At 42.3% G+C, this 27,102-nt stretch overlaps 1 protein-coding gene across 1 annotated transcript in view; it reads right to left on the bottom strand.

The window, feature by feature from the left end:
- Nucleotides 1-777: 777 nt before the first annotated feature.
- Nucleotides 778-27,102, bottom strand: part of CEBPZ (CCAAT enhancer binding protein zeta) — a 59,570-nt gene continuing 33,245 nt past the window's right edge. Inside the window, exons 6-15 of the mRNA XM_073671440.1 lie at nucleotides 19,296-19,349; nucleotides 17,856-17,958; nucleotides 11,652-11,714; nucleotides 10,596-10,662; nucleotides 7,975-8,072; nucleotides 7,482-7,539; nucleotides 6,696-6,886; nucleotides 3,087-3,148; nucleotides 2,903-2,984; nucleotides 778-981 (exon numbers count right to left, since the gene is read on the bottom strand). Of these exons, the coding sequence (XP_073527541.1) occupies nucleotides 851-981; nucleotides 2,903-2,984; nucleotides 3,087-3,148; nucleotides 6,696-6,886; nucleotides 7,482-7,539; nucleotides 7,975-8,072; nucleotides 10,596-10,662; nucleotides 11,652-11,714; nucleotides 17,856-17,958; nucleotides 19,296-19,349 (909 nt within the window). The 3' untranslated portion in view covers nucleotides 778-850. The remainder of the gene's footprint in view (nucleotides 982-2,902; nucleotides 2,985-3,086; nucleotides 3,149-6,695; nucleotides 6,887-7,481; nucleotides 7,540-7,974; nucleotides 8,073-10,595; nucleotides 10,663-11,651; nucleotides 11,715-17,855; nucleotides 17,959-19,295; nucleotides 19,350-27,102) is intronic.

Here is a 27,102-nt window from a genome sequence, read left to right on the forward strand (position 1 = left end):
CACATAGCAGCAGGAATGTAAAATTATTTGTTATGGAGTGGAGATAAAGGGCACAGAAATGACTGGCACCTAATTTTTTTTTGTCTTCCTCCTGAGGACTAGGAACGTCACGGGAGCAGATGAGGACAGGGTCATTTTACTGTTAGGGAGTAGTTCCTGACCTCAATGGATGCTTCATTAACGTCACAATTGTGGGCGCCTACTTTTTCCTACCTAAGGACGCTGCTTTTTATGATTGGACAGCATCATAGGGGGTTGTAAGCAAATTCTGACAGAACCAAATTAAATGAAACACATTAGGCAACAGTAATTTCAGTGCCCTGTAGCTCCACAATCCCTGTTACTGTGTGTAGAAAGGTAAATTTTAAAGAGCAAAAATTGGTGTAAGGTCCTCTCTAACATTTTTTTGCTGGTTTCGGACTAATAGTTTGAACTATGATTCACTCTCCTGAAGTTTTATACTCTTATACGGCTGTCTGACTGCGCTCTTTCTCGAACGAGGATCACGACGCAATCCTGGGACCGGCCCTAGACTTTCCTGACCTAAGTGTGACAGCTACATAGAAATACATGCTGTCACGCTCAGGTCAAGGGAACAGAGGGCCGGTCCGAGGCTTGCGGTGTGATCCTCAAGCGAGTAATACTGCCATCTGACTGCACCCTTAATATGAGAGGGGAGGTGGGGAAGTTTACATAATGACATTGTCTTGACTGCATTATCTTTAAAAAAAAAAAAAAAAAATTTAAATCAATGACATTCACCAAACATTAGACCCGTTCATCTTTTTCACAATTGATTTAATACATAAAATTGAAAGTGTCTGAAACAAAGTACACAAAAAAAAAGTATTTATTTTTTATTTCTGCCCTTTTTATGAATTTTTGTTTGATTGAATTTTCTTTTTTTCTTGATGATATTTTTAGCATCCCTGTTGTGAATCCAGTCGTCTCGTTGTGCTTCCCACTTGAGTTGCTTGATACCTTGTGTTAGAAATAGAATGTGTTATTGTAAAGGACATATTGATATTCATGCTATGGCAACTCCATTTTGTCTGCCTGCTTCAAAATCATGTTATTATACTCTTTGAATAACATACATTCTTTCCTGCTTTCCTCTTGATTCACATGCAACTTTCCCACACTAACCTTTTCTCTCAGGAACATTCTATGAGACACCCTGCTCCTGTTATCTAGCTAGTCTGAGCCGGGATGTGTAACCTTGTAACTTTCCATCATGCACCGAACTAACGATGATATGACCATATGTGTATTTCCGTAATAATTGTACTAACATTGGTTCAAGCCTGTAGTATGGGTGTAGGTGATTGGCTATTGATATACTCAAAACAATATAAAATGCTAAGTAGAAATAAAAGGGGTTAGAGATTCTTGAATCCCCCCCATACAGAGTTTGGCCTCCGTCTGGTTTTCTATTGGATTGCGCAATCAACCTTGTAACATAATAATTTGACACTCACTTGGTCAACCGTGAAGGGTCATTACTGCCCTCCCTCAACATTATAACTATATCACTGAAACCACAAATACTGTTTCTTTTAAGACAAAATGCTTTTAATTAAAATGATAGCCACATACAGGATAATAACCAATGTAACTGTGAAACTTGTCATATTAGAAAAAAAGCTACAAATCCGATTTAAAGGGGGTGGCCACTATTTTATAAATCCCTCTCATGTGAACACTGCCATGAATACTATTCGTTTGAAGGCTGCGATCGAAGCAGGATGAGTGACTGCAGCGCCACCCCACACCTATCTGCACACTCAAACTAATAGCTATCAAAGGGCGGCAATGGTGTCACTCAAATAGAAGCTATCACTGTCCCTTGAGGACAATTGATTTCAGGGAAAGAGACTGGTGTTAGGAGTACTGACGGCGGTGGCCACTGAAGATGTGATCACCTCTACTGAACCAAAATGTCATAAGCGGATGGCGGTGACAGAAGCTGCTGTGGTAAGTGCGGTATAGCACCACCCCCTAAGGACGTCCTGTTTCAGGAGGGGCGATAGATGCTGAAGGCGAGTGCAGCCCCAGCCTCCTGTGACGTCTTATTTGAGACTTCTCTCAAATGAAATGTCACAGGAAGTAAACTTAAAAAAAAAAACAACAAATAATGGAAATAACAGGATAGGAAGAAATGAGGGGACTTTAATAATAAAGCTAATTACAAAAGTGGTTAGGGCTTAAAGATCGGTATTTATAGGGCTTTATAGGTATCAGAACACCTCTTTCAGTGGAGTTATAGGGAGTGTGCTAACTTGCAGCTCAGCACAAGGGCTGATGAGAAATGTAGACAGAAGGAAGCAGAGGATTCTGAAGTAGTGACTGACAGCAGAGCTTGTGCCAGAGCACAGGAAGTGAAGGCATAAAATAAAAATGACAATTGGCAGAAAAGGTAAAAGGGATCTTTAAGGGCATAAATCAGGGCAAAACCAGTAACCGAGTCTGGATAGTGGACAACCTCTTAAGTCTTTTCAGAATCAAAATAGGTTTGCTAGCTAATTTTCCAATCTATACAAATGCCATTTTCAACAATATATAGACTGGTAGTGTACATACAGCTGCTTAAGTTTAACATAAAAGAAAAGTCACATTTGCACTTGCTGTCCAGCAGTTACTGGACTTATGCTCAGGCAGAAACCAAGAGGGATTCCCAGGGTCATACCCATACTTAGCGTGCCACTGAGTCTCATTGATAGGCGCTTTTCATTCCTTATCTGCTTTCTGTTGAGGTCTTCTCACAAGTTTCTGCTTTGACTACATTCATACGGACATCAAGGAGCAATGTAGTAGCATGTTTGTTTGAAGTTAATTGAATTTAAGTAGACATTTTCTAGAAACCACATACTTGTTTGATGTGCGGCACATATAATATACTTACTTGCATTTTCCTTATTTGACATCGCATTTATTCCAATGTTGTCAAATTTAGAACCAGTGTTATCGTCCAGTAGATCACCAAACTGAAAAATAAAAAACATTACTGTTTACTCAAACACGTTTTGATGAAAAATTGTAATCATTTATACTTCATGTTTGTGATAAATCTAACAAAAAAATAATACCTCTTCTGCAGCAGCGAACATCTCATCTTCTTCCAAACGTCTCTTCTTTCCTTTTTTAATATCTGTGTGATAAAAATAAAGATATAAAATCATTAATCGACGGAAAGCATCAGTAGAAAATTCTGTTCTCAGTCCTATAGGAGATCAATTGTGCTTTCATTTGGCCAGGCTTCTGACACGAGTAATAGAAACATGGAAACAACCGCATTCATAAGATCGTAGTATTAAGGTTAAAAGAAGACAAGTCCTAACAGAGGAAGGCAGAAACATCATGGGGCAGATGCTAAGAGCCAATTGGCACTAATGAATGGACTGGTAAGGAAGGAAGGACCAAGTTTGGAAAACGAGACCACCAATGAAGAGAAGGAGGACACAAATTTTAGGTCCAGAGTCGGTTCATTTGTGTAATCAAGCCAGAATGCCTCACTAAAGGGGGGTGTGTGGGAAAGGACCTCATCTCTATAGAAAAACAATCAGGCCCAATACCTACATGCAATCACTGCATTTTAAAGGCCCTAATTCATTATTGCCTTTGCGCCCATTTTTTGTCTAATTTAGTACCTTATTTTTTGTTTGCACCCAATTCATTATTCTATTTGTGCCTTTTTTTGTAGTTATTTTTTTGTGCTCGCTTGTATTTTTAGGTTTTTCACTATGTGAGCGGAGATTAGTATTCCAGATATTTTCGGCTGATTCTTCATATGCAAGGTTTTTTTTGTTTTTTTTAAGGGAATCTGTCCCCCGGCCGGGAAGCATGACAAAACGGATTTAATAAAAAACTATTTCAAAGCAACCAAACCTCTAATATGGGTCATACAGGTAAGTAAGGTAAGTATATATTTACATTTCTATCACCTGCATGCCCATATCAGAGGTCTGATAAGTCCCAGGGGGGGGGGGTGACAGATTCTCTTTAAAAGTCGCAAATTCTGACATAACTCCACTTCAGTAGCCCCTGAAGTGATTTTCTGCATGTTAAGCAAAAAGTCCCATTGTTTTGCAATATTTTCAAAAAACTGTGCCTTCTAGTCAAAAAGTCGCATAGTTATTGACAGGAAAAAAGACCAATTTTTTGCAAAATTCATGAACACTGTGCATCATTTTGATGAATTTGGAGCAATAAATGTCTGCGAATACCGCAAGACAAAGAAGAAAAGGGACTTAAAAAGACAAATAATGAATTGGAGTATTGAAATTGTAGTGTGGCCCTGGAATAAGGTTTATCTCGTAGGAGAGTCCTGATCAGTGCTGTGTCAAAGTACAGGACTAGAAAGACCAGACATCATGAGGCGAAGAGGAGGACTTGGTGTCAGCTGATTATCCAACCAAACGGGGACACGATATGTAAGGTAATCTGGAAAGGAGGACCCCTTGATGATGATGACGACACGAGATTCATCAGGATGTCATGGAGAATACCTGTTGTATGGCTGATAATCTGAACTGGTAGTGTTACAAACTGATAATAGTAAGACTGCATGGGAAAATGAACTCTGCCTGCAGGCCGCACAAATGTACGCCGAGCAAGGAGCACAGAGGACATGAACATCACTTGCTTCACAGAAACAATTATTGATCCCCGAAACAAATGAACTTCGATGTAACTGTTTAGGTGCTTTACATCCAAAAACCATGTGTACCTCTCGCTTTTTTTTTGGAAGACAAATGCCCTGGAGGAGGAATAGAGATGATCACTCCCTGTCACAGAAGAGAAACAAAGCTTGGAGACCAGGCACAGATTGGAGAAAGTGATCTAGGGGCACTGAAGAGAACTCATCTTGTAGGCCATGAAGGCTACCTGATGCACCAGAAAGAGGGAAAGTCAGAAAATGTGGGGAAATAAGACATTTACATAGTTACTACTTTTGTCATGTAGATACTACAAATTAAATGTTAAAGAGAGCAGTTTCTAAGGGTTTGATAAGGCTAGATGAATATATCATAGGACATGAATATCACATCAGTAACCCATAACACTTTGCAGTCATAGCGCTCTACAGTTTGTGGTGTCTGTGTCAGGTACTGCAGTTCTGTACAATTTTTGTGCCATTCAAGTGAATCAGACCGAGCTGAGATACCAGGCTTAGCCACTACAAGATGTGCAGAGCTGTGCCCGGTACACTAAGGACATGACTAGGCACTCTCCACCGCAATCTGATGACTGATCAGAAGTCAAACCACATAGGCCATCATTAGCCCCCTTAGAGCTCGTCCATACAATATTTTCGGTCAAACTGCTGTCTGTGAAAAAAAATGGACGACACTCGGATTAATGTTTTTAAATGGGGCAGTGCAGGTGAGCAGAACAGCCACATCCAACCAGGATAATAGTTAAAATGAAAACTTTATTGGAAATGTTAAAACATGGTGATAAAATGAAACCTTAGGAGAACCTGACGCATTTCAGCTGCAAAACACACATCTTAGTCATAAGATGTCAAACATGTAATGATGTTATATATGTTAGAGACCAATGTCAATTGGGGAAGTAATTAAATGATTGACCAATACTAAGATGGTTGCACCAAGTGTAACATACACATGTGACATAATTGCCTAGAGACATTGTCTAGAGCAAATACATTTTAATAATTAAATCAAAATAATGAAATACAATACAAACAATAAATAATACCTGGCAATCTCTCATGAGATGGCTAAATATGAATATACATATGAAAAATCAGCAAAATTCGACTAAATTCGGACAAATTGAAACATATGCGATGTGCTAAAACCGGACAGAGGCCGACAATGACAGAAAACAAAAAAGCATACAGCTTAATTGTGGAACAATTGGAGGCACCATGGGTCCCAGCCAGACAAGAAACTAGGCTTGCTATAGATTGGTGCATTTTCTGTCTGGTTTCTTGTTGGCCTGGGACCTGTCGGACTTTTCTGATTTATCATATGTATATTCATATTTACCCATCTCAAGAGAGATTGCCAGGTATTATTATTTATTGTTTGTATTTCATTATTTTGATTTAATTATTGAAATTTATTGTTATTTGCTCTAGACAACGTCTCTTGGCAATTATGTCACATGTGTATGTTACACTTGGTGCAACCATCTTAGTATTGGTCAATCATTTAATTACTTCCCCAATAGGTTGCTAACATATATAACATCATTCCATGTTTGACATCTTATGACTAAGGGTGCGTTTTGCACCTAAAACACGTCAGGTTTTTTTAAGGTTTAATTTTATCATCATGTTTTAACATTTCCAATAAAGTTTTCATTTTAACCATTATCCTGGTTGGATGTGCCGGTTCTACTTCTTCTCCTACAACATAGTGGATGGGATCTGTAGAAATCCCATGTCCACTATGCATCTCCGTGCTCCTGCGGATCACTCGTGGACACGGACATGAGGGGCGGCTTTCCAGACCGCAGCATGTCAATTTGTCTTGTGGAGCCGCCAGTCTGAGAGATCTGATCAGTGCAATGTATAGGATGTGGTGAATCCACACGGCTCACTGAACACATTAAGATTCACCTGCGTGCAGCGCCATGGACGCAGCATAAAGCTTACTGCGGTCAAAGCGCTGACAGTACGGATGGTCTGCACATACCCTTAAAGTACTACATGTACTCTTCAATACCTTGTTCAGTATCAGATGTTTCTGAAGGGTCCATAAAAACTCCCCCAGTTTCATCAGCTTCAAAGTCTTCTTCACACATGCTACCCAATGAAATTTCTTCATCTTCGTCTTGAGGATCAGCGTCCCAATCTGAATCTGATTCATCAACTTCTGTTTTCTTCTTTGAAGATTTAGCATTTGGTTTTAAGTTTCTGACATGTACAGAAAAAAAAAAATACTATTTCAGTAAACTAATTCTGGAAGCTTTATGTCGAAATTACATTTCAAGTACATTTTAAGGACCCATAGGCTTCCTTATTTCTAAAAACAGAATTAGAAACCGGGTTTGGTAGTTACTGAAAGCTGACCATTGAACACAAGTTTATTTTTCGATTTAGGTACACAATTTTTAAACTCTGAAACATTTTAGGAACTAGTATGCGAACAACAGCACGATTGCAAAGGTGCAGTTATTGCTGAACTTGTGTTGTACTGCACTTGCAACAAGCCTAAATACCTTGTGCTGCTGTTTCTGCCTGTGAGCGACGCTATCACTGGCCGCTCACAGGCATCATGTGACCCCCGGCTGATGTCACGTCAAGTGAGGCGTGACATCAGTGACGCGGTCCCCGCACGCTTTCCCGATGGATGAGGAGAGAGGGAAAGCTGATAAGCCCTCGCTTTGGAGTGCTGCATAAATTGTATCCCTAGCCTTGCAAGGGGCTGAGAAGATGCTGAGCGATGCCAAGTCCTCTGCATAAATGCATAAGTAGTTTAGTTTAATTTGACAATCTTTCACAAACTTACCCAGCGAAATCAAGATCATTCTTCACTCCGTTGTTAAAACTGTCACCTTCAAATGAGTCTATAAAACAAGTAAAGTAAGATGTGTAATTTAGAAATAAAACAGCAAAGTTAAAGCAGACAAAAAAAATCAGCAAGTGTGCAAAGCTTAGGGAGCCCGGACCATCATCCAAGTAACCAAAAAAGTAGAAGCAGCACTCCAGGAAATTAAACAGTAACTCAGGTTTTATTCATCCAGTGTTACAACAAGATTTCCATTCTTCAATGGAATCATTTTCTTTTTTGGATACTTGAAAGCAATATTATGTAGGGCTAGATGACAAGTGTGAGCGGCCATCCCCATAAGGACGAGAAATCAATGTTCTGGCGGTAAATTAAGCAGTAACAGAAAAAGTTATATTGCAGTTATAGTAGAGAAATCAATAGGATACAAACAGATTTGTAACAAGAAAAAAATATTATTCTTATTTAGGAGACTGCTTGCTTGTTCTCTTACCAAGAATTTTTTCAAATTCCTCATCATCAACATCTTCAATACACTCATCTTCATTGTGTGTACGTTTTGGTTTATCTGTAGACAATTTCTTGAAGAATCTAAATTTTGAACAGTAACAAAAAAAAAAAAAAAAAAAAATGAAAAAAACCCCCCCCCACATAAGGCACAGCAAGTATGGCAAACTACAGCAGTTCGCTATGTGTTTAGTCAAATGCAAGCATCCAGAATTGGAAATGTACTAGGATATGGAAATAATGTGATGAGTGGCAGAGCAATTTCCTCTCCAACTATATCATATACACTGCATAAACAAATACAGATTTGGTCAATGACAGAATTTTCAGAGCACAGCCTTTGTACTCCAGTACAGTACACTTTAAACTATGCCAAATTAAAGTGATTAAATGGTAACTATGCTTTCACGTAACTTCAGAATAAGGTGTCCAGTGTGGGTACATGAGGAAAAACACTTTCTGGCCATTATGTGACTTATATTCTGCATTATCACTATTTTCCCTTCTGCATGCTCTACCTGTAACATGCGATCCACTGAGAGCTGGGGGAGGAGACGAGCAGCAGTGATCTCACTCATAGATCGCTTAGCACTAAGATTGGAAGCCTTGCCTTCATTTACTTTTTAGCACACAGAGACCAGCTGTAGTAACATGTGAGAAAATTATACAGCAGAGCCGAGAGGTCTTGATCTGATTCAAGTTCTGATGTGAGGTGAAACACTTATTACAGAGCTCTGCACATTGGTTTTCTGTCTGATCCCTTCCCTGCTTCTCAACCTCCCTACATAGAGGATAAATGGCTGTATTATAGGACACCTGCATTTCATCAGCTCCTCTGAGGAAGACCGACTTGATCAGTGTGTGTGTAATTTATATATAATTATACACACACACACACACATTTTTACAGTGTACAGCAAGTTCTAGAGTCCGAGGGAAGAGGAAGAAGGGTCTGATAAGTGGGGAGGAAGCTTGTTTATCTGATAAGATACACTGCAAAGTATTGACCTAAAGTGTGCTGAAAGTAAGGTTCCTTTTAGAAGTCTAGCCTTTTAGCTTTTCAGCATTTGAATATGCAAATTAAGCTCTAGTTCTGAAGCCTCTGTCACTTCAGCTGTTTCCCACCCAGCGCCGCCGCCTCATGCTTGACTGACTGCTCCTTTGCCTGCTTGAAGTCACACAGCATTGAGGCTGTCCGTCAAGCAGGAGGCGGCAGCGCTGGGCAGGGAATAGAGCTGGAGTGACAGGGACTTCAGATCTACAAATACCTCTTCAAACTCAATTGCACATCAATTCAAGCTCTGATTTCTCAGTAACAGATGTCCAGACTGGCCATGTAAAGGTATTGTTCATCTTTGAAAGAGCCAAATGAATATATATCTTGGAGGGGTGAAATCCTGCTAAAATATTCCCTTTAAGAAACCATTTTAAATGCGTAAAAATTTCTATATAGATCAAAATCTGATGGTAAAAACTACAACTCTGACATTACAGTGATGAAAACTTGATCCAGAACAGGTGAAAAATTGATCAATTTCTTAACCTACGAGAAAAATCACTGACATCTTAGTGATACCTAACAGAAGGGGGTTTACAATCACAGAAGGGGTTCTACAATCACGGAAGGGGTTCTACAATCACGGAAGGGGTTCTACAATCACGGAAGGGGTTCTACAATCACGGAAGGGGTTCTACAATCACGGAAGGGGTTCTACAATCACGGAAGGGGTTCTACAATCACGGAAGGGGTTCTACAATCACGGAAGGGGTTCTACAATCACGGAAGGGGTTCTACAATCACGGAAGGGGTTCTACAATCACGGAAGGGGTTCTACAATCACGGAAGGGGTTCTACAATCACGGAAGGGGTTCTACAATCACGGAAGGGGTTCTACAATCACGGAAGGGGTTCTACAATCACGGAAGGGGTTCTACAATCACGGAAGGGGTTCTACAATCACGGAAGGGGTTCTACAATCACGGAAGGGGTTCTACAATCACGGAAGGGGTTCTACAATCACGGAAGGGGTTCTACAATCACGGAAGGGGTTCTACAATCACGGAAGGGGTTCTACAATCACGGAAGGGGTTCTACAATCACGGAAGGGGTTCTACAATCACGGAAGGGGTTCTACAATCACGGAAGGGGTTCTACAATCACGGAAGGGGTTCTACAATCACGGAAGGGGTTCTACAATCACGGAAGGGGTTCTACAATCACGGAAGGGGTTCTACAATCACGGAAGGGGTTCTACAATCACGGAAGGGGTTCTACAATCACGGAAGGGGTTCTACAATCACGGAAGGGGTTCTACAATCACGGAAGGGGTTCTACAATCACGGAAGGGGTTCTACAATCACGGAAGGGGTTCTACAATCACGGAAGGGGTTCTACAATCACGGAAGGGGTTCTACAATCACGGAAGGGGTTCTACAATCACGGAAGGGGTTCTACAATCACGGAAGGGGTTCTACAATCACGGAAGGGGTTCTACAATCACGGAAGGGGTTCTACAATCACGGAAGGGGTTCTACAAAGAGATTACATTAACCATTGAGAAATCACATCCATTTTTAGACAGATTTCATTCTGAAATATGGTTTTACCTGTGGAAGAAAATTTCATCTACCGGGATTTCGCTCTCTTCTTTTTCAAGGAAAGTAGCACTGTTCACTAAAAATTTTTAAATAAGAAGAATACGTCACAAATCTGTAACATCCATAATGCATGCATACTTGTGCAATTTAGACAACACTTGGTCTATAATATTAGTATCAGTGACTGAGCAAACTGCCATAATGAATATATAGAAAAGCCCACATCACAGAGTTAAGGGTTTTAAATTTGTTTTAACTAAAAATGTATATTGGAATAAAACTAAATGCTACAAAATAAAAGAATAATGCATTGAAAGGATAGTGCACTACTCCCAACAGCTGTGCTGCAATAATCCCCTGCGGCATACAGTGCAGAGCCACAAGATCTCATGGCTCTGACCAAAAAGAGGGCAGCAGATAGGAGCTATACAGCAGATGGATGTGTACGGATAACATATCAATAACTGATGAATAAATACCATCACAGGGGTTAACAGATTTTTTTTAGTTAAAGCAAATACAATGGGCCCCTTTTAATATGAATTTTGTACTAAAAAATTGAGGGCTGAATATATTATAGCCCACCTAAACCCTTTAAACATCTAAACTTGGTGTACTGCCAGGCTTCATGTGGACAAGTGCAATAAGGACGAGACGGGGTTCACCCCCGCATTCAGGAATTCAATTTGTCTGTTCCATCTTAGTCATATCCAAAACAGATATGAGAAGTTCTGCACGATGCGCTTTTACCCCTTTGTAAAAACTGATAGAACTCACACTCATCCCTAGCCAGGGGATAGGGATGTAGGGGCCCAAAACCATGGCCATCAGACCGGACCGTCCCAATTACCATACAGAACAGGAGAACTTTAAAAAAGTTTTGGTGGAGTGTACAGGGGAAGTCAGGGGGTTAAATAAACATTTATAGCATGAGGCACAGGTGCGGCACCAGGTGATAGGACAAAACTGGTGACAGGTTCCCTTTAAGGTGTAGACAGTTAGGTATAAGGGATAGACCGTCAACAAAAGTGAAGAATTAGCAAGCCTTGGATGAAAAATATTTACCTGGCTGTCTTTCTTGGTTCATGTACAGTTTCTTCTTTTGGTGAAGTAAATAGCCTCTGTTTTCTGTGCAAACAGGAAAATATTAAAATTAGATTTTGTATGCATTCTGACAAGATGGAGAATTTATCCATACCTACAGCTTTATAGCTAATATACAATCAGAAAATCACCTATTGTTGAAATCAGGTTTGTGTGTTAAAATTGATTTATTTTTTTTAATTTTTAGCAATGTTTTTTCCTATATTAAGTCTGTCAACCCCAAAATTAATTTTAAATGGGCTATGCCGTGTTGTAGGGAACTTAGCCCCTATAACAACCACACTAGCATTGTACCTGTTACTGGTACAGTGTCTGAGATAATAACTTAATTCATATGCAAATGAAGGAGACTTTGGCGCACCCTTGAGGAGGCCAAAAGTTTGGTGCTCCACATTTGCATATTGGGGGTCTACCGGCTTGTGTGCGCATGTGTATTGACATTGTGTGCCCCTAGTGGCAGGGGGCGTTCTCCTCCCTGTCTGGTTTCTGCTGATGCCGCTCACTACACTTTCGAGCGTATTAACGTAGCCATCATATTCTTTAGATGGCATTTTAGGCCGACAGCATCAGGCATTTGAGTGCAAACTGCCCAACCCTCCCTTGACACCATCTTGTGTAAGTTGGGGCCTCCCAACGCTACCACACATCTGGTTGCCTAAGAAAGCAATGAAATGCGAGTTGGTGACTTCAGTAATTTCTCTGTGGCAACATCCACAGTATGTATGTATGTATGTATGTATGTATGTATGTACACACACACACACACACACACACATACATACATACATACATACATACATACATACATACATACATACATACATACATACATACATACATACATACATACATACATACATACATACATACATACATACATACATACATACATATATATATATATATATATATATATATATACACACATACACACACACTGTTAATATACAGTACAGTAATAAACAGTACAGACCAAAAGTTTGGACACCTTCTCATTTAAAGATTTTTCTGTATTTTGATGACTATGAAAATTGTACATTCACACTGAAGGCATCAAAACTATGAATTACCACATGTGGAATTATATACTTAACAAAAAAGTGTGAAACAACTGAAAATATGTCTTATATTCTAGGTTCTTCAAAGTAGCCACCTTTCGCTTTGATGACTGCTTTGCACACTCTTGGCATTCTCTTGATGAGCTTCAAGAGGTAGTCACCGGAAATGGTCTTCCAACAATCTTGAAGGAGTTCCCAGAGATGCTTAGCACTTGTTGGCCCTTTTGCCTTCAATCTGTGGTCCAGCTCACCCCAAACCATCTCGATTGGGTTCAGGTCTGGTGACTGTGGAGGCCAGGTCATCTGGCGTAGCACCCCATCACTCTCCTTCTTGGTCAAATAGCCCTTACAAAGCCTGGAGGTGTGTTTGGGGTCAATGTCCTGTTGAAAAATAAATGATGGTCCAACTAAACGCAAACCGGATGGAATAGCATGCCGCTGCAAGATGCTGTGGTAGCCATGCTGGTTCAGTATGCCTTCAATTTTCAATAAATCCCCAACAGTTTCACCAGCAAAGCACCCCCACACCATCACACCTCCTCCTCCATGCTTCACGGTGGGAACCAGGCATGTAGAGTCCATCCGTTCATCTTTTCTGCATCGCACAAAGACACGGTGGTTGGAACCAAAGATCTCAAATATGGACTCCTCATACCAAAGCACAGATTTCCACTTGTCTAATGTCCATTCCTTGTGTTCTTTAGCCCAAACAAGTCTCTTCTGCTTGTTGCCTGTCCTTAGCAGTGGTTTCCTAGCAGCTATTTTACCATGAAGGCCTGCTGCACAAAGTCTCCTCTTAACAGTTGTTGAAGAGATGTGTCTGCTGCTAGAACTCTGTGTGGCATTGACCTGGTCTCTAATCTGAGCTGCTGTTAACCTGCGATTTCTGAGGCTGGTGACTCAGATAAACTTATCCTCAGAAGCAGAGGTGACTCTTGGTCTTCCTTACCTGGGGCGGTCCTCATGTGAGCCGGTGTCTTTGTAGCGCTTGATGGTTTTTGCAACTGCACTTGGGGACACTTTCAAAGTTTGCCCAATTTTTCGGACTGACTGACCTTCATTTCTTAAAGTAATGATGGCCACTCGTTTTTCTTTACTTAGCTGCTTTTTTCTTGCCATAATACAAATTCTAACAGTCTATTCAGTAGGACTATCAGCTGTGTATCCACCTGACTTCTGCACAACACATCTGATGGTCCCAACCCCATTTATAAGGCAAGAAATCCCACTTATTAAACCTGACAGGGCACACCTGTGAAGTGAAAACCATTTCCGGTGACTACCTCTTGAAGCTCATCAAGAGAATGCCAAGAGTGTGCAAAGCAGTCATCAAAGCAAAAGGTGGCTACTTTGAAGAACCTAGAATATAAGACATATTTTCAGTTGTTTCACACTTTTTTGTTAAGTATATAATTCCACATGTGGTAATTCATAGTTTTGATGCCTTCAGTGTGAATGTACAATTTTCATAGTCATGAAAATACAGAAAAATCTTTAAATGAAAAGGTGTGTCCAAACTTTTGGTCTGTACTGTATATATATATTATACACACACAGTACAGGCCAAAAGCTTAGACACACCTTCTTATTTAAAGTCAAATCAGACTCCTAAAATACTGTATATAATAAATTGGGTACAGTAGTTCAATGCAGTTTGTGGGGAATATTTTTTCATAAGAATTTGGGAAAGTTATGAAATGTCCTATAAATGTCTGTCCTATTCCTGATCTAAGGGTCTAGACTTTTAGCGGAGATTAATCTGTGCTAGAGTAAATTGATCACTTAAACATGAGCCACGTATGAGGGAGTCGGAGTTGCTGTCATGGAAATTGAGGAGTCTGGGTCAGAGGTTTGGCTTACCGACTCCATAGCCCTGGCCTTAATCACTACCTCCTGAAACTGAAGTACCAGTCTGGTCTGCACATCGTGATAGCACAAAGGAGTTGTACATTGTACAGATGACAATCAACATGGCCAGCTTCTTGTACCACTCCTTGGCTTTTCTCATGGCACTGTATGGCTGGAGGACTTTATCAAAAAAACAACAACAACCAGAGGATGGTCAGTTTTGTGCATCAGTGATCAGTGCTCAACGGCTGTAGGACGGATGATTTTTTTTTTTTCCTAGCTGACTGTAACCCTAACTCAGTAAAAAATACTGTAGTAGACTACGATTGCTACGGTATATTTCTACTCTTTATTATCAGACACTAGCTCAGATCAGTAAAAATACCTTAGACGATTACTACAGTATATTTTTACTGTCCCTAATCCAGTCCTATTAACTAATGTAAATTATTTTTTTACTCGATTATTTTTTCACAAAAAAAAACACCACCAAAGGCCGGTTATTGATGTCCATAATCAACCAGTGCTCGACGGCTGTAGGACGCACATACGGATGTGGTGCAAAAAGGGGATAAAAAAAATAAACAGGAAAAAAAAAAAAAGTCCTTGTCAAAAACAAGCGGCCCGGGTGCTGCAGGACGCACACATGGAGTGGTGCAAGGGGGAGGAGGGGATAGTTGGTGAATAAAAAAAACCAGAGTGACCACCCCGTGCAAATTTGCAGCTAGAATGAGAAAGTGCAGTTCACGGTCACTGTCAGGTCACACCGCGTCTGTGCGCTCTGATCGATGATGTTGATTGCACCAATCAGAGCTGGCCCTTGTGATGCCAATATTGGTAGGCTCCATCCTATGATCGGTGCTCTTTAATCTATTGATTAAAATTAAAGGGGTTTGACCATGAACAAAAGTTAAGTAATTTTGTTTAAAAAAAAAAAAGGTTTGTCAATATGGCTCTATGCAAAAATATATACCGTATATTCTCGTGTATAAGCCGACTTCTACACGACAGGGGGCCGCGCATACCAGGACTGGGGGAACGAAGGGGCCGCGCATACCAAGACTGGGGGAACGAGGGGGGCCGCGCATACCAGGACTGGGGGAACGAGGGGGGCCGCGCATACCAGGACTGGGGGAACGAGGGGGCCGCGCATACCAGGATTGGGGGAACGAGGGGGGCCGCGCATACCAGGATTGGGGGAACGAGGGGGGCCGCGCATACCAGGATTGGGGGAACGAGGGGGGCCGCGCATACCAGGATTGGGGGAACGAGGGAGCCGCACATACCAGGATTGGGGGAACGAGGGAGCCGCGCATACCAGGATTGGGGGAACGAGGGGGGCCGCGCATACTAGGATTGGGGGAACGAGGGGGGCCGCGCATACCAGGATTGGGGGAATGAGGGGGGCTGCGCATACCAGGATTGGGGGAACGAGGGGGCCATGCATATCAGGATTGGGGAATGAGGGGGCCGCGCATACCAGGATTGGGAAATTTACCAGTAGCTGCTGCATTTCCTACCCATGGCTTATACTTGAGTCAATAAGATTTCCCAGTTTTTTTGTGGTAAAATTAGGTGCCTCAGCATATATTCTAGTATATATGGTAGATGAAGCTCCTGCGGCACCAGTCCCAATATTCATCAAGCGATACTTGTGGTCCTTTTACAGAGTAATAGCTATGCTGCACCTGTGTTTGGTGGTTCTTCCACAGTAACACTAAGGCTATGTGCCCACGATGCAGAAATGCTCTGGATTTTTCCTGCGCGTTCCTGCATCTCCCCTGGCAGAAAAAACGCATGCGGATTGTACATGCATTTCTAAATGCGGGTTGTCAAGCGCTTTCCAAGCGATTTTAGCATCACTTGGAAAGTGCTTGACAATTTGGTCACAACTATATAAATCCATACAACCGGCATGGATTTATATAGTGTGACCGAAAGAATGGTAAAAAATAAATATTTTACTTACCTTCTGATGGCCCCCGGTGTCCTTGTCTTGGCTTGTCGGCAGCTTGCGGTAGAAAAGGACCTGCCATGACGTCATTTAGTCGCGTGACCCGTCACATGACTAAATGACGTCATGGCAGGTCCTTTTCTACCGCAAGCTGCCAACAAGCCAAGACAAGGACACCGGGGGCCATCAGAAGGTAAGTATATTTATTTTATTCTTTTTTTACAGGTACTATGGTACCCGGGTCTGGAGGAGAGTCTCCTCTTCTCCAAACCTGGGTACCATCCGCACATTGAACCGCATGTTATCCACATGTACAGATGCATGGATGTGGATGACATGCGGTCCAATACAAGTCAATGGCGGCGAAAACGCTGCGATTCCACAAAATAATTGGTAGAGCTGCGTTTTTTTCCGCAATGATAATCCGCAGCGGAAATTTCCGCAGCATGTGCACAGCACATGCGGATTATCATTGGGGAACATGGCAGACCTTCTACCATGCGTTTTTTAAGCGTTTCTGCAGCGGAATTGCCGCTGCGCAAACGCTTAAAAAACGCATAGTGGGCACACAGCCTAATAGAGACATTTGTCAAGAAATCAAGATAGCACTGACCACAGGGCGTTTTTAGATTTGACCGTAGAAGCGCAACTGTCAGCACGAAATGGCCGTCGTCCTCGTTCACTCCCGCATCCCCTGTGCCCACTGCTCACATGTACAAATGACCTGGAATATAGGACTTTAGACCGATGCCCTGTGGTGAGGGCTATGTCTTCCAAATTTCTTGAAAAACATTTAGTATGGCTTTATGTCGTCTGGTCAGGAAAGTAGCAGAGCCTCTGCAGTAACATGGTAGAATAGCAGATACACACCTCTGCAGCCTGACAACTGATATATACACTCAGTTTGGACCACTTTATTACAGAATATTTTCATTGATTGTGATGGAAGAGTATGTTGTAGACCTAGAATATATTTTTACTATTCGGAATAACACAACCTCTATCAATAGCAAAATAAATCAGATCAGATGGCAGAAGGGAAACGAGACTGTCCAGATCGAGTAGCAGAGATTGGCAGAAGTACCAAGAGGGAAATGGAAAAGCAAAAAAGATGAGAAATTTACTTTTATCTACTAAAGACATACCAATATTAAACAGCTAGTAACAGCCTATCCAGACTTTTGGGGTAAAGAGGATTCCCAGGATAACCCAATTGAATAGTACATTGCATTGGGTAATACCTGAAAAGGTTTTAAGAGCTTTGTCACATTCATGCTGGTCATGGCTTGGCAAATAAAGTATTACCTTTTATTTTTGGCTGTTTTGGATTCCGGTACACAAATCGGTCCAAGAATCTCATCAGTGTGAAATCTTGCAGAGGATCACCAGTGTACTGAACAGAATTTGCCTGAAGCAAAAAGAAAAAAGTTCAAAGCATTCTGTTGTCTTGGGTTCTGGCAAATGTTTCATACTGCAATCATGCATCTTCTTGAAAGAATGATAGGTATGTGTAGAGTCTTTTTACTGAGTTTTAGAGCAGAAACTTAGGTTTTGAGAAGGATTTAGAAAGTTTACACTCCAAAAACTCCTCAAAAACTGTGTGCACATGCCCCAACCTAGTTTCTTTTTCCTTTGTGTATTTTATCCTTTTATCACCAACCAGAAAAAAAAAAGACAAAATATTGTCGCATTTTTGTTAACACTAGGCACTCTCGGAAGAGGTTGTCCACTATTAGACAACTGCAGGTTAATCAATTCAGGACCCTAATTTAAATAAAAATAGTACATACTCCCCTCCAGCAGTCCAAGCGATGTCGCTGTTCACGGCAGCGATGTGACTTGTATCACATGCAGTCAATGAGTGGACGCTCGTCAGCAGCAGCCTTTCCATTTCATCAGAGAGGACGATCACAATGACAGAATATTGCTGCGCTACAGCCAAAGAGCGGCCGCTCACTGAATGCATCTGAACGTGACAAGTGACGTCAGTGCCGGTCGACAACGCTGGAACACTGCTGCTGCAGCGGGCGAGTGTCCATGGATTTTATTTTAATTAGGGTCCGGAATTGCTTAGGCTGGGGTTGTTCAGTAGTGGGGGATATGCTCTAACATTTTTTGTGCATATGAGAGATACCTTGTATCATCCTGTTTACAGTGACATTAAGGAAATGGGGATACTTTAAAATCAACAGTTTTGTATTCAATGTAAAATCCTTCTCTTGGATTAATTAGGTGACAGCACACCATGGGTATAGGCCCCTGGGAATTAAAAAGGGTGTCTCCTTCTTTGATGGCTATACCCAACTATTTGCAACATGTAATTAGTCTTATTGCTTTTACACAAACTAAGTCCAACAATTTAAAACAAGTATTTTAACAAATGAGAACCATGTCCTTGTTCTAGGAGAAAATTAAACCTGACCAAAGCATAATGATCTGAGTTAAAATAAAACTAAACAAACATGATCTGTCCCCCTCAGTGAAAGCATTAAACCCTAATTTAGTCAATATCATTATTACACAGCACCATGGCATGTCCTAAATGATAACGGAGAAAAAGACCAGCCAACTGGTCAGAAGAAGCTGGCATTGGGGACCTGCACAAACACAACTCCTTTAGCTCATCCTGATGGAAAAATTACCACACATTTCATGCTTGTCCCCAAAGAAAGTGCTCCAGAAAAGTTATTTCTTGTTATTTTACTAACAGTAATAAATGAAATTACTTTATACATATTAACATACCTGCAGAATGGTTTTTGCAAATAACGCAACAGAAGGATGGAAGTGTTCAGAGAGCTGTATTTGAAACAAAGTTAAAATAAATATGAAAATATTCTACTTGCAATTACACAAGTATTTAAAGCATGGTTGTTCCCTCATTATTATTATTACTACATCATTTATTCCTTGGCGCTTTCCATGTGAAAAATGGGTATACATACAAGAACAATTACAATAATCTTAAAACAAAATGTGACTGACTGGTACAGGAGGAGCGAGGACCCTGCCCGCGAGGGCTCACAGTCTACAAGGGATGGGTGAGAATACAGTAGGTGAGGGCAGAGCTGGTCGTGCAGCGGTATGGTGGAACGACGGTTACTGCAGGTTGTACGCTTGCCGGAAGAGGTGGGCCTTCAGGTTCCTTTTGAAGGTTTACACAGTAGGCGAGAGCATGGTATGTTGGGCTAGAGCGTTCCAGAGTAAGGGGGATGCGCGGGTGAAATCTTGTATACAATTGTGGGAAGAGGAGATAAGAGGGGAGTAGAGAAGGAGATCTTGTGAGGATCGAAGGTAGCTTGTACAGTACAGACCAAAAGTTTGGACACACCTTCTCATTTAAAGATTTTTTTTCTGTATTTTCATGACTATGAAAATTGTACATTCACACTGAAGGCATCAAAACTATGAATTAACACATGTGGAATTACATACTTGACAAAAAAGTGTGAAACAACTGAAAATATGTCTTATATTCTAGGTTCTTCAAAGTAGCCACCTTTTGCTTTGATGACTGCTTTGCACACTCTTGGCATTCTCTTGATGAGTTTCAAGAGGTAGTCACCAGAAAAGGTCTTCCAACAATCTTGAAGGAGTTCCCAGAGATGCTTAGCACTTGTTGACCCTTTTGCCTTCACTCTGCGGTCCAGCTCACCCCAAACCATCTCGATTGGGTTCAGGTCTGGTGACTGTGGAGGCCAGGTCATCTGGCGTAGCACCCCATCACTCTCCTTCTTGGTCATATAGCCCTTACACAGCCTGGAGGTGTGTTTGGGGTCATTGTCCTGTTGAAAAATAAATGATGGTCCAACTAAAAGCAAACCGGATGGAATAGCATGCCGCTGCAAGATGCTGTGGTAGCCATGCTGGTTCAGTATGCCTTCAATTTTGAATAAATCTCCAACAGTGTCACCAGCAAAGCACCCCCACACCATCACACCTCCTCCTCCATGCTTCACGGTGGGAACCAGGCATGTAGAGTTCATCCGTTCACCTTTTCTGCGTCGCGCAAAGACACGGTGGTTGGAACCAAAGATCTCAAATTTGGACTCATCAGACCAAAGCACAGATTTCCACTGGTCTAATGTCCATTCCTTGTGTTCTTTAGCCCAAACAAGTCTCTTCTGCTTGTTGCCTGTCCTTAGCAGTGGTTTCCTAGCAGCTATTTTACCATGAAGGCCTGCTGCACAAAGTCTCCTCTTAACAGTTGTTGAAGAGATGTGTCTGCTGCTAGAACTCTGTGTGGCGTTGACCTGGTCTCTAATCTGAGCTGCTGTTAACCCTAGAACGCATGACTATAAAAATCTACACTTTCACATACCTGGGGCCTTTTAGGCCCGTGTGCAAATAACATGGAATAACTCAAACAAAAATGACAAAACTATATACCTGAGGAATACCTAGAGTTTCAAAATTCTAACTAAAGTAATCTTGCAGAAAATAGAAAACAATTAACAGGGCGGGCCTGCGAGGCCCCAGGTATGCGTTCTAGGGTTAACCTGCGATTTCTGAGGCTGGTGACTTGGATAAACTTATCCTCAGAAGCAGAGGTGACTCTTGGTCTTCCTTTCCTAAGGCGGTCCTCATGTCAGCCAGTTTCTTTGTAGCGCTTGATGGTTTTTGCAACTGCACTTGGGGACACTTTCAAAGTTTGCCCAATTTTTCGGACTGACTGACCTTCATTTCTGAAAGTAATGATGGCCACTCGTTTTTCTTTACTTAGCTGCTTTTTTCTTGCCATAATACAAATTCTAACAGTCTATTCAGTAGGACTATCAACTGTGTATCCACCAGACTTTTGCACAACACAACTGATGGTCTCAACCCCATTTATAAGGCAAGAAATCCCACTTATTAAACCTGACAGGGCACACCTGTGAAGTGAAAACCATTTCCGGTGACTACCTCTTGAAGCTCATCAAGAGAATGCCAAGAGTGTGCAAAGCAGTCATCAAAGCAAAAGGTGGCTACTTTGAAGAACCTAGAATATAAGACATATTTTCAGTTGTTTCACACTTTTTTGTTAAGTATATAATTCCACATGTGGTAATTCATAGTTCTGATGCCTTCAGTGTGAATGTACAATTTTCATAGTCATGAAAATACAGAAAAATCTTTAAATGAGAAGGTGCGTCCAAACTTTTGGTCTGTACTGTAGGTAAGTACAGAGAGACTAGGTCACAGATATATGGAGGAGACAGGTTGTGGATGGCTTTGTATGCCATGGTTAGGGTTTTGAACTGGAGTCTTTGGGCAATGGGGAGCCAGTGAAGGGATTGACAGAGAGGAGAGGCCACGGAATAGCAGGGGGACAGGTGGATTAGTCGGGCAGAAGAGTTTAGGATAGATTGAAGGGGTGCAAGAGTGTTAGGCTAAGTGCCCATGATGCAGAAATGCTGCATATTTTTTCAGTTTTTCCTGCCAAGTAGAAGAGTTTGTCAAGCGTTTTTGCATGCATTTCTGCATGCGGGTTATCAAGCGCTTTTCCAAGCGATTTTAGCATCACTTGGAAAAGTGCTTGACAACTTGGTCACACTACATAAATCCATGCAACCGGCATGGATTTATATAGTGTGATCAAGTAATAGTTAAAAAAAAGAATAAGAATGGTAGAAAATAAAAAATAAAGATTTTGCTTACCTTCCGATGGCCCCCGGTGTTTTCTCTACTCAGTCTGGTCTGTTGTATGGGTCGCAGTGGTGGGAAAGGACCTGCCATGACGTCATTTAGTCATGTGACCGGTCACGCGACCGCCGACGTCTTTTTTTTAACAGGTTCTATGGTACCCGAGTCTGGAGGAGAGTCTCCTCTTCTCCAAACCCAGGTACCATCTGCACATAGAATCGCATAATATCCGTATGTGCAAATGTGTTCACACATATTATGCGTTTCAATGCAAGTCAATGGCGGCAATTACTCTGCGTGTCTGCAAAATTAATGGACATGCTGTGTATTTTTCCGCAATGGTAATCCGCAGCGGAAATTTACGTATGTGCACAGCACATGCGGATTATCATTGGGGACAATGGGGCACGTATTACCGAGCGTTTAAGCGTTTTCGCTGCGGAAATTCCACGGCAAAAACGCTTGAAAAACGCATAGTGGGCACGCAGCCTTAGAAGGGAGGACACAGAGCAGGAGGTTGCAGTAGTCGAGGCGGGAGATGATGAGGGCGTACACTAGTGTTTTTGCAGATTCGTGGTTGACGAATGTGCGGATCCGGTAGACATTTTTGAATTTGAGTCGGCAGGAAGTGGAAAGGGCTTGGATATGTGGTTTGAAGGAGAGATCAGAGTCCAGCGTTACCCTAAGACAGTGAGCTTGCAGGACTGGGGAGAGTGAGCAGCCATTGACGTTGATAGAGAGGTCGGGGGGGGGGGGGGGGTGTGTGAATGTGATGGTGGAAAGATGATAAATTCTGTATTGTACATGTAAAGTTTTAGAAATCTAGTAGAGAGGAAGGATGAAATATCGGACATACATTGCGGGATTTTGGTTAGTAGGGAGGAGATGTCAGGTCCGGAGAGGTAGATCTGTGTCATCAGCATAGAGGTGATACTGAAAGCCGTGAGTAACAATGAGCTGTCCCAAGCCAAAGGTGTAGATGGAGAAGAGGAGGGGTCCTAGGACTGAACCTTGGGGAACACCAACAGATAGGGGGCAAGAAGAGGAGGTGGTGTGTGAGTGGGAGACACAATGTCCGGTCTGTTAGGTATGAGGAGATCCAAGATAGTGCCAAGTCTGTGATGCCGAGAGATGAGAGTCTGGAGTAAGAGGGAATGGTCCACTGTGTCGAAGGCAGATGAAAGGTCTAGAAGGAGGAGGATAGATAAGTGTCGCTTGGATTTGGCAGTTAGTAGGTAGTTTGTGACTTTAGTCAGTGCAGTTTCAGTAGAATGGTGCAGTCAAAAGTCAGATTGGAGGCAGTCAAAGAGAGCAGGAGGAGAGGTGGGAGGACAGTCAAAGTGAACATGTTGTTGCAGTAGTTTTGAGGCATAGGGAAGAAGTGATATGGGGTGATAGCTAGTCAGAGAGGATGAGTCAAGGGATGGCTTTTTGAGGATGGGTGTGATCGAGGCATGTTTGAAGCATGAAGGGAAGACACCAGTTGTTAGTGACAGGTTGAAAAGGTGGGTTAGTGTTGGGATGAAGATAGTGGTGAGGTTGGGGTTAAGGTGGGACCGGATTGGGTCAAGTTCACAGGTGGTGAGGTGTTATTTGGAGAGTAACGAGGAAAGTTGATCTTGCGTAATGGTGGAGAAGCTGGTTTTGGAGGAGGAGGAGCTGGGGGACTTTAGGCAAAAACTTTGTCTTACGGTGTCAATCTTCTGCTTGAAGAATGAGGCAAAGTCTTCAGCTGAGAGGAGAGGGAGGAAGTCCTGGGGGGTGGAGGAGAGAATTGAAGGTGTTGAATAGTTGTTTGGGGTTGTGGGACAGGGAGGATATGAGAGATGAGAAGTATGTTTGTTTTGCTGTAGTGAGTGTGGACTTGAAGGTAGTGAGGGACTGTTTGAATGCGATGAAGTGCTCATTGGAGTGGGATCTTTTCCATCTACGTTCAGCAAACCCTGGAGGCCCGTCGCAGTTCATTGGTTAGGCTGGTGTGCCAGGGTTGCCTGTTTGTGCGAGCTTTGGTATGTGTGAGGTTGGCAAACGAATTGAGAGCTGCTGTTGATGTGGTGTTATATAATGCAGCAGCAACATCTGCGTCATGTAAGGAACTGATGTCTGTAATAGGAAGGAGGGATTCAGAGAATAGGTCAAGGTGTTTGAGGTTTCTGCAAGGGTGTGCTAGTTTGTGGAGTGGGGATTGTTGCCCTGGAGAGGAGAGGGTGGAGAAAGTAAGTAGGTTGTGGTCAGAAAGAGGGAGGGGTGAGTTAGAGAGATTAGACAGGGAACAGAGGCGGGTGAAGATGAGGTCCAGAGTGTGGCCATCTTTGTGAGTGGCTGTGGAAAATCATTGAGCAAGGCCGAAGGAGGAAGTAAGGGATAGAATCTTCGAGAAAGCTGAGAGAGAAGCGTCAATGGTGATGTTGAAGTCGCCCATGATGATAGTGGGGATGTCGGCAGAAAGGAAATTAAGTAGCCAGGTGGTGAAATGGTCTAGGAAGGTGGTGGTTGATACTGGCGGGTGGTAAATGACAGCCAGCTGGAGGTTGGAAGGGGAGTAGATGCGCACACAGTGCACTTCAAAAGAGGGGAGAGTAATGGAGGGTGGCAGTGGGATATGGGTGAAGGAGCAGGGATCAACTCCTCCATCATGCTTGCCAATGGGGCGGAGGGTGTGGGAAAGGTGGAATCCACCATATGAAAGTGCAGCTGGAGAGGCTGTGAGCCAGGTTTCGGTGATGCAAAAGAAGTAAAGTTTGCTAGTTATGAAGAGATCATGGATGTAGTAAAGTTTGCTGCAGACGGAGCGAGCGTCCATAGAGCTCCTGTTAGTGCGACTGTGAGAGGGGGGGCTGGGCAGATGTGTATGAGGTTAGAAGGGTTGTGAGAGTTTGGGATAGGAGGTGGAAGTGACTGTGGGGATGTGGTGAGGAGGACCAGGATTTGGGGAGATATCGCCAGCAGTGAGGAGGACCAGAGAAAGTCTTAGTAGGTGGGAGCAGGAGAGAGCACGAGGTAGCTGTCTGTGCTTGGAGGAACAAGATTGAGTGTTTAGGAATAGTTCCAAGGAGGAGGTCAGGTGAATGGGGAGGATGGAAGGAGAGATGAAGAGTTCATTAGTAGGTGTAAAAGAATATTTAGATTTGAGAGTCCTCAGTGGTTGATACCTTTTAATGGCTAACTGAAAACATGGTAAATTGAAAGCTTTCGAGACTACTCAGGTCTCTTCATCAGGCATAGTATACAACAAAATCTGAATTCACATATTTATACACAATAAGACACAAAAAATGCAATAGGTAAGACAGGTGATGAAAAGCAGAGTTATTATGGAAGAGAAACAGTTCTGGCTATAAATATTTTAGCAGTTAATAGATAAGGAGTGTGAAGGTTTTATTGTCCTGTGTCCAGTGTTGTGATGGCTTCACAGGTCTGAGAGTCTGAGGAGCACATTCCTTAGTTGATTTAGAATGACATAAATCCATGCGACACATTCATTCCTGCTCTGAAAGTGTTAAAGGTCAGCATCAGTTTTACTGCTATTAAAAGGTAACTTCAAATCTCAAAGAGAAAGAAGAATCTCAGAATATAAACTGATGGTGACCTCTAACACTTTCAGAGCAGGAATGAATGTGTCGCATGGATTTATGTCATTCTACATCAACCTAGGAATGTGCTCCTCAGACTCTCAGAGCCATAGTGATGCGTCCTGGCTCCACGGCAGCTCGAGATGGTCTAAAAGGACCTGCCATGACGTCATTAAGTAAAGTAAAGGGTCATATGACCGCTGACGTAGGCAGTCGCGTGACCTGTCACATGACTAAATGACATCATGGAAGGTCCTTTTACACAACCGTGAGACACCAGGGAGACCAGACGCATCGGATAAGGAGACCGGGGGCCATCTGAAGGAGAGTATGTTTTTTTTTTTTTCCCCCATCCGGTTGCATGGATTTATATAGTGTGACCAAGTTGTCAAGCACTTTCCAAGTGATGCTAAAAATCGCTTGAAAAGCGCTTGACAACCCGCATGCGAAATCGTATGATCAAAACGTTTCACTTCCGCTTGTCCCTGGCAGGAAAACCGCATGCAAAATCCACATGCGTTTTTTTTCTGCCAGGGAGAAAAAAAAGTAGCGCATGACGACACAAATATACTGCAGCTTTCGTCTGGAGTACATTCCCTGCGCCAGTCTTTACGAATTGGAGCACATGTGTATGTTAGTGTTGGTAAGTTTGACAGCTCTCATTTTTTTCAATCAAATCATTTTTATCAATAATACTACACAATAACATTTTTACAAAGATCAGTAGAAAAAAAGATTTTCAATGTAACATGGTATTATATATTATTGTTATATATAAAATACAATAAAGTTGTCATCTTCTTCCAAGGATTTGATTTTTTTCATTCAAACAAGCCCCCTCTATCCCTCCCCGATAAGACCAATTAAAAAAAAGGGTGCTATCTTAAAGGGAACCTATAAAAGCTTATACACGCAGCATGATCCATGAGCAGCATACATCAGGCACTGGCTGTTTGACCTCAGCCAGGTATGTTTTACTCTGAAACGCTGCCACTTGTCAGAGAAGAACATACTTTAATAGCCGCTGGGGACAGAGACTAGTCGTACAGGCGGGTCCCCGGCAGCTTCTCCTGCCCGCTGCCGCACACATGTAAGGAGAGACCTGTCAATCCACGACAGCGAGAAGCTGCCGGGAACCGAGCCACGCTATAGACAGGCTAGTCATAGAGTCGGGTCCCTTGTGGCCTCTCCCTGCCCGCTGACATGGACTGACTAGTGGCTATTAAAGTATGTTTTAATCTAACACGAAGCAGCGTTTTCAGAGTAAAACATACCTGGCTGAGATAAAACAACCAATGTCCGATACATGTTGCCCACGGATCAGGCAGCAAGCATCAGATGTCAGGTTCACTTTA

Source organism: Phyllobates terribilis, unplaced genomic scaffold (assembly GCF_046119375.1).
Source record: "Phyllobates terribilis strain yellow unplaced genomic scaffold, ASM4611937v1 Scaffold_3__8_contigs__length_932513732, whole genome shotgun sequence".
NCBI lineage: Eukaryota > Metazoa > Chordata > Amphibia > Anura > Dendrobatidae > Phyllobates > Phyllobates terribilis.